This window comes from Cetorhinus maximus, unplaced genomic scaffold (genome assembly GCF_964194155.1).
Source record: "Cetorhinus maximus unplaced genomic scaffold, sCetMax3.hap1.1 HAP1_SCAFFOLD_587, whole genome shotgun sequence".
Lineage (NCBI taxonomy): Eukaryota > Metazoa > Chordata > Chondrichthyes > Lamniformes > Cetorhinidae > Cetorhinus > Cetorhinus maximus.
Window position 1 is genome coordinate 191,762 of NW_027596529.1, and position 8,665 is coordinate 200,426.

General features: G+C 51.0%; 1 protein-coding gene across 1 annotated transcript; it reads right to left on the reverse strand.

The window, feature by feature from the left end:
* Nucleotides 1-216: 216 nt before the first annotated feature.
* On the reverse strand, nucleotides 217-6,403 carry LOC144674195 (protein BTG3-like). The gene is made up of 4 exons (XM_078535661.1): nucleotides 6,231-6,403; nucleotides 2,394-2,531; nucleotides 1,530-1,737; nucleotides 217-423 (listed from the first exon to the last, which is right to left on the reverse strand). Exons 1-4 carry the CDS (start codon nucleotides 6,401-6,403, stop codon nucleotides 217-219), a joined length of 726 nt encoding a protein of 241 aa, XP_078391787.1.
* Nucleotides 6,404-8,665: the final 2,262 nt, after the last annotated feature.

The following is an 8,665-nucleotide window of genomic DNA, read 5'->3' on the forward strand; positions in this document are numbered from 1 at the left end:
ATGTTATATACAGCAACATTTCTCTCTGACTCATTCACACTCACACACCTCGCTCACACACACACCTCGCTCACACACACACACACACCGTGCTCACACACACACAGCTCAGCCACTTGCAAACATGCCCATGGGTGTTAGAATGGAGCAGTTAAGCACAGGGTTGGCACAGCTCAGTGTGAGTGAGGTATCCGATCCCTCTGCTAGCCAGGACCTTCACCACTTGTGCCTTTTGCCGATCTTCGAGCAGTGGGCCTGCACCTGAGGCAGGAGGAAGCCTGGGGGAGGTTGCAGGGCCTTGTCCAGTCCGGGTATCAAGTAGTAGCTGATGAGGGGGACGGGTTGGTAGAATGTGGCATACTGCACCGGCTTGTGAGGGTACAGAGGCCACGCAGAAGTGCACTGGGAGAAACTTCCAGAAACCTAAGGGATAAAATTATTGAATCAATTAAACATGACAAATCAAACACACAAGCTCCATTTAATCCCCAGCCCCGTCTCCACAGGCCACGTGCAAGGACTTGCATTTCTCTAGCGCCTTTCCCCACCTCAGGACGTCCCAAAGTGTTTCACAGCCAATGAAGTAATTTGTTTGAAGTGTGGTCACTGTTGTAAATAGAGGAAATGTGGGCAGCCAACAATTGCACAGCCAGTTCCCACAGATAGAAAGAGAGACAGACTGTGTTCGGGAGGGAGTGAGTGAGTTTAGGGAGGGAATTCCAGAGCTTAGGGCCCCCAGGCAGCTGAAGGCATGGCCGCCAATGGCAGAGCGATGGGAAGCGGGGGATGGTCAAGAGGCCAGAATTGGAGGAGCGCAGAGATCTCGGAGGGTTTTAGGGGCTGGAAGAGGTTACAGAGATAGGGAGGGTTGTAGGGGCTGGAGGAGATTACGGAGATAGGGAGGGTTGTAGGGGCTGGAGGAGGTTACTGAGATAGGGTTGTAGGGGCTGGAGGAGGTTACAGAGATAGGGAGGGTTGTAGGGGCTGGAAAAGGTAAAAGAGATAGGGTTGTAGGGGCTGGAGGAGATTACGGAGATAGGGCGGGTTGGGGCTGGAGGAGGTTATGGTGATAGGGAGGGTTGTAGGGGCTGGAGGAGGTTACAGAGATAGGGTTGTAGGGGCTGGAGGAGATTATGGAGATAGGGAGGGTTGGGGCTGGAGGAGGTTATGGTGATAGGGAGGGTTGTAGGGGCTGGAGGAGGTTACAGAGATAGGGTTGTAGGGGCTGGTGGAGATTACGGAGATAGGGAGGGTTCCAGGGGTTTATAGAAATAGGGAGGGGTGAGGAAGGATTTGAAATAAGGATGAGATTTTTTTTTAAAAACGGAGGTGTTGCTGGACCAGGAGCCAGTGTAGGTCAGTGAGCGACAGGATAGTAATGGGTGAACGGGACTCAATGTGAGTTGGGTCTGGGGGCAGTTGAATTTTTGATGAGTTTCCAGGGGTAGAAGGTGGGAGATTGGCCCGGAGAGTATTGGAATCATTCAATCCGACCCCTCCCAGCACTGGGTGCTCAATGTTCTCTTTACCTTGCCAGTAGCTTCAGCTGTTTTTGCTGCAGTTTCCTTCACTGTTTGACCTTTGGCATGTTCCCCTTCATCTGACGAAGTCTCCGAGTGGCAGTCAGGTGTGCTGCACTCCGAGGACGCGCTGCCTTGCTCAGAGTCTAACGACGCCGCCCTCCTGGAGTCTTGTCCAAACTGAGCGACAGTGAAAGGCAGACTCCCATCACTACACCTGCAGGAATTTCAAATGAAGATTTAGTGGGAATCGGGTCAGGCAGCAACACGCGAGACACAGCCACTAACAACCTGGTATAAACAACAAACACCCACACAAACTGGCAGAACACAGCCGAGGGAAGGTTTACCGTACAGTGAAGGAGAGACAGAGAGCACAGCAGTGAGAGAGAGAGACAGACAGACACAATTCCCCCTTTGGAAGTTCCTGTTGAATCTGCTTCCACCCCCCTTTCAGGCAGCGCCTTCCAGATCACAACAACTCGCTGTGTAAAAAAAATTCTCATCTCCCCCTCTGGTTCCGATTCCCTTCAATCTGTGTCCCTCTGGTTACCGACCCTCCTGCCACTGGAAACACTTTCTCCTTATTGACTCTTTCCAAACCCCCTCAAGATTATGAACGCCTCGACTCAATCTCCCCCTTAACCTTCTCTGCTCTAAGGAGAACAATCCCAGCTTCTCCAGTCTCTCCACATGAACTGAAGTCCCTCTTCCCTGGCGCCATTCGAGTCAATCTCCCCCTCACCCTCCCCAAGGCCTCGCCTTCCCTCCTAAAGTGTGAGGCAGTCGGAATCGGACACAATTCTCCAGATGAGCTCCTTGTGTTTGTCTCTGCGGTGACTGTGTTGCTAAACCATCCAGGTGAAGACTTACCTGCAGCACACCTCCTGGGGATCAATCCACAACGTAATCTCTTTGGGCAGTCTCAACTGGTTATATTCCAGATCACAGTCTTGACAAGCGAGCAACAAGGTTGGGTCTGCTTTATGTTTCCTGTTTATCCGAATGCATCTACCAGGGAGAGAAAAAATATACTGAAGGATCCAAGAGGACAGACATTAGACCATCCAGAACCCTACTGGCCCTTTTCCCAAGTTGTACCAAGTCCTGTTCAGCCCTCACCCCGTCACTCACTGACATACATTAGCTCCCAGACCAACAACGCCTCCATTTTAAAACTTTCATCCTTGTTTTCAAAACTGTCCCCACAACTCTCCCTATCTCTGTAACCTCCTCCAGTCCCTACAACCCTCCCCATCTCTGTAACCTCCTCCAGTCCCTACAACCCTCCCTATCTCTGTAACCTCCTCCAGTCCCTACAACCCTCCCTATCTCTGTAACCTCCTCCAGTCCCTACAACTCTCCCCATCTCTGTAACCTCCTCCAGTCCCTTAAACACTGCCTATCTCTGTAACCTCCTCCAGTCCCTACAACCCTCCCTATCTCTGTAACCTCCTCCAGTCCCTACAACCCTCCCTATCACTGTAACCTCCTCCAGTCCCTACAACCCTCCCTATCTCTGTAACCTCCTCCAGTCCCTACAACCCTCCCTATCTCTGTAACCTCCTCCAGCCCCTACAACCCTCCCTATCTCTGTAACCTCCTCCAGTCCCTACAACCCTCCCTATCTCTGTAACCTCCTCCAGTCCCTACAACCCTCCCTATCTCTGTAACCTCCTCCAGTCCCAACAACCCTCCCGATCTCTGTAACCTCCTCCAGTCCCTACAACCCTCCCTATCTCTGTAACCTCCTCCAGTCCCTACAACTCTCACCATCTCTGTAACCTCCTCCAGTCCCTACAACCCTCCCTATCTCTGTAACCTCCTCCAGTCCCTACAACCCTCCCTATCTCTGTAACCTCCTCCAGCCCCTACAACCCTCCCCATCTCTGTAACCTCCTCCAGTCCCTACAACCCTCCCTATCTCTGTAACCTCCTCCAGTCCCTACAACCCTCCCTATCTCTGTAACCTCCTCCAGTCCCTACAACCCTCCCTATCTCTGTAACCTCCTCCAGCTTCTATAACCCTCTCTATCCCAGTAACCTCCACCAGCGCCTACAACCCTCCTTATCTCTGTAACCTCCTCCAGTCCCTACAACCTTCCCTATCTCTGTAACCTCCTCCAGTCCCTACAACGCTCCCTATCTCTGTAACCTCCTCCAATCCCTACAACCCTCCCTATCTCTGTAACCTCCTCCAGTCCCTACAACCCTCCCTATCTCTGTAACCTCCTCCAGTCCCTACAACCTTCCCTATCTCTGTAACCTCCTCCAGCCCCTGCCACCCTCCCCATCTCTGTAACCTCCTCCAGCCCCTACAACCCTCCCTATCTCTGTAACCTCCTCCAGCCCCTACAACCCTCCCCATCTCTGTAACCTCCTCCAGTCCCTACAACCCTCCCTATCTCTGTAACCTCCTCCAGTCCCTACAACCCTCCCTATCTCTGTAACCTCCTCCAGCCCCTACAACCCTCCCCATCTCTGTAACCTCCTCCAGCCCCCACAACCCTCCATATCTCTGTAACCTCCTCCAGCCCTTACAACCCTCCCTATCTCTATAACCTCCTCCAGCCCCTACAACCCTCCCTATCTCTGTAACCTCCTCCAGCCCCTACAACCCTCCCTATCTCTGTAACCTCCTCCAGCCCCTACAACCCTCCCTATCTCTGTAATCTCCTCCAAGTTTCTATAACCCTCCCTATCTCTGTAACCTCCTCCAGCCTGACAACCCTCCCTATCTCTGTAACCTCCTCCAGCCCCTACAACCCTCCCTATCTCTGTAACCTCCTCCAGCCCTTACAACCCTATCTATCTCTGTAACCTCCTCCAGCCCCTACAACCCTATCTATCTCTGTAACCTCCTCCAGCCCATACAACCCTCCCTATCTCTGTAACCTCCTCCAGCCCCTACAACCCTCCCTATCTCTGTAATCTCCTCCAAGTTTCTATAACCCTCCCTATCTCTGTAACCTCCTCCAGCCTGACAACCCTCCCTATCTCTGTAACCTCCTCCAGCCCCTACAACCCTCCCTATCTCTGTAACCTCCTCCAGTCCCTATAACCCTCCCTATCTCTGTAACGTCCTCCAGCCACTACAACCCTCCCTATCTCTGTAATCTCCTCCAGAGCGACAACCCTCCAAAATCTCTGCGTTCCTCCAATTGCAGCCCCTTGAGCATCCCCTGATTTCCATCGCTCCACCATTGGTGGCCGTGCCTTCAGCTGCCTGGGGCCCTAAACTCTGGAATTCCCTCCCGAAACCTCTCCACCTCTATCTCCCTTCCTTTAAGATGCCCCTAAAATTTCATTGTATCAGCTTTAAAGGGGCTTTAAGCGGTTCAGCTGCTCATCCAAATTTAAAACTGAGCAGCGGCGCCACCAGGTGTGAAAAGGCCGGTATTGCAGGGACAACTTCGAGCAACTTTCAAAACAAAGACAATCAATGAACTCTCTCCTCCATCCCCACCGCCTTTCCGATCCCCCTTTTTATCAATAATTTATATAGACTTTTCTTTTCCCACCTATTTCCATTATTTTTAAATGTATTTCCATCAATTGTTTTATCTCTTACCTTCTAGCCTATTTCGATCCCTTCCCCCCCACCCCACCCCCACTAGGGCTACCTGGTACCTTGCTCGTCCTGCTTTCTACCCTTAATGTCCCCATTAGCACATCCCTTAGATAATATCACCACCGTCACCACCTCTTTGCCCTTTAGTCTATGACATCTTTTGGCTATCTCCACCTTATCACTGGCCCTCTATCCAGCTGTACCTGTCCCACCCCCACTTAAACCACCTTATATTTCACCTCTTTTCTATTTTTCCTTAGTTCTGTTGAAGAATCATACGGACTCGAAACGTTAACTGTTTTCCTCTCCGCAGATGCTGCCAGACCTGCTGAGTTTTTCCAGGTATTTGTGTTTTTGTTTTGGATTTCCAGCATCTGCAGTTTTTTTGCTTTTTTCAAAATAAAGACTTGCATTTCTCTGGCGCCTTCACCACCCCAGGATGTCCCAAAACCTTTCACAGCCAATGAAATACTTATTCAAAAGTATGTTCACTGTGTAATGTCGGAGACGTGGCGGCCAATTTGTGCACAGCAAGCTCCCACAAACATTAAGGTGATAATGACCCAGATCATCTGTTTTTTTAGTGATGTTTGTTGAGGGGTAAATATTGGCCCCAGGACCTTCCCCCTGCTCCTCTTCCAAATAGTGGCCGTGGGATCATTTACACCCACCAAGGAGGCAGACGGGAACTTTGGTTTAAAGTTTCACCTGAAGGCCAGCATCTCCTTTGGCACCGACCCTCTGACAGCGCGGCACCCCCTCGGCACTGGCACTGTGGAGTGTCGGCCTGGATTATGGGGCTGAAGTCTCTGGGGTGGAGACTCAAACCCAGGACATGTTCCATCTGCTCTCGCAAGTGGATGGACAATGTCCGTCAGCACAATGCAAGAAATAGTGAGGAGGGTCCTCCCTGGTGTGCTGTCCAATATTTTATGCTCTTTCAGGGGGAAGCTGGATAAAAACATGGGGCGGGCGGGGGGCAAGGAATAGAAGGATATGGTGATGGGGTGAGATGAACAGGGGGTGGGAGGAGGCTCGTGTGGAGCAGAAACACTGGCACGGAGCAGATGGGCTGAATGGCCCGTTTCTGTGCTGTAATATTCTAGCCATTGTACTGGGCGGCTCTGCTGTTTGCTTACCTGTATGCTTGTCCTTTGCTGGGATTGGCTGGGTACCAGTGATTCTGGTATTTTCGGTACAGTATCGCAGTGAGCTTCTCCCCAAACTCCTCGATCTTTTCCTGATGTAGCCTGCTGCGATTCCTGACCATGCTGACCAGGAAGGACACTCCGGCTCCGATCTCCTCCTTCATCGTCTCCTGGTGTATCTGCGGGGGGAAGGTGGGGGTGTTTAGAGATTAACCTGTTCAGAGTGTGTTACAGTCGGGGATGTTGGGGTTGGGTGAGGGAGGGGGGTGGGGAGAAGGGTGATGGAATATAGAGATCATGGTCTGGCTGCTGGAATGACCCCTTTGTGTCAACAACATCCCACCCCCACCACCAGCAACTCTTTTACCTGCCCCCCCCACAATAGTGCTGGCTGGCGAGCTATTTGACTGTGGTAGGCATTGCTGACAAGACCCTTCTGGAACACGCACCTGGATACAGACAGACTGTTTCCTCTTGTGTGTGGGGGAGACCAGAACTAGGGACCATCGATATAAGATCGTCACTAATAAACCCAATGGGGAATTCAGGAGAAACCTCTTTACCCAGAGAGTGGGGAGAATGTGGAACTCGCTCCCACAGGGAGTGGTGGAGGTGAATAGTATCGATGTGTTTAAGGGGGAAGCTGGATAAGCACATGAGGGAGAAAGGAATGGAAGGATAGGGTGATGGGGTGAGATGGAGAGGGGGGTTGGGAGGAGGCTCGTGTGGAGCAGAAACACCGGCACGGAGCAGATGGGCCGAATGGCCTGCTGTATATCCGGTGAAGAACTCACATTTCTGTAACGCCTTTAACCGCTGCAAGATGTCCCAAAGAGCCTCACAGCCAAATGACTCCCTTCCATTTATGAAGTGGGGGTCACCATCGTAATGTGGGGGAAAACCAAAAGTCAATGTGCGCACAGCAAGATCCCACAAATGACAATGCGATAGTGACCCAGATCCGATTTTTATTTGACAGCGATATTCATTGGGGTGGGAGGGGGGTGGTGAATATTAGCCCCACAACATTAAAACGGAAAACGTTATAAAGGTAAATGGGAGGACGCGGAGACAGGGACAAGGAGCCAGTCCTTACTCCAGATGTTGTTCATAGTCACACAGCAGGAGAAGGACATCCCTCTCTCGGACAGAACACTTTGCATTCAATGTCCGAGCGTAAAACAGTAAAAGTGAGAGTCAATCTCACATCCAAATTGCACTGAAGTCTGCCATCCTTCAGATTGTTAAAACTGTCCTCAGGTGAAACAGCTGATTTTTGTAAACATGTTGTTTTGTTTCTAACTGCGGTGGATTCAGAGACACAAGCTCCATGGAAGCCCTGTCGGCCCAGCAAAGTGAGTCAGTGTCTCAGTCCGTCGCACACTTACTTCTGACTCACAGGGTTGTGGGCACCAGCCTCCCAGTACAAAGACCAGGAGCTCACAATCCAGACTGACATTCGGCCAAGGGGGGCCTCGCGGGGAGATCCTACGGCCACTATTTGGAAGAAGAGCAGGGGATGGGGGGGGGGTGGGGGGAGTTCTCCCCGTGGTCCTGGGGCCAATATTTATCCCTTAAACAACATCACTAAAAAAAACCCCAGATGATCTGAGTCATTATCACATTGCTGTTTGTGGGATCTTGCTGTGCGTAAATTGTCTGCGTTTCCTACATTACAACAGTGACCTCACACAAAAAAAATGGTCCTTCGTTGGCTGTGAAAGGCTTTGGGACGTCCTGAGGTGGGGAAAAGCGCTACTTTCCCTGAGTAACTCTGGTGCCACTGTCCAGGAAGGTGTCCATATCAAACATCCTCCCCCAGTGTCCATTACAGGCCCCACAGAAACCGCAACTACCCTCAGTCTTCAGGTCACACGGGGGCATTTTTGTTTTTCCAATTGCAGGGCGGAGCTAACACTTCCTGAGGGGCCGAGTAAAAGAAAACCAAATCTCTCCTGTTCCTCCCTGGGAGAAAATAACTCCAAAAACTACAGCCTCAAATAGAAGGAATTTAATAAACACACTCTCTCCCACACATACACACATACTCTCTCTCTCACACACATACACACTCTCTCTCTCACTCACTCTCTCTCACACACATCTCTCTCTCTCTCACACACACATACTCTCTCACACACACACACACTCTCTCTCTCTCTCTCTCACACACTCTCCTGGACTCAAAAATTGGGATTCTCCAAACACACACCAATATCTAACTTTCATTTCTAACTCTTCAAACCCACGCCCCCATCCCCCGACCCCCACCCACCAGAGCTGGCAGCAACCCATCCACCCTGAGTGATCCCGAATGAATCAATCAATCACTCTTACAAACTACAAGCAGCACAGTTATAAACTTCAAAACTGGAAACCAAATCCACGTGTTCACCTAAGGGACCATCTCAAAAACATCACCTTTT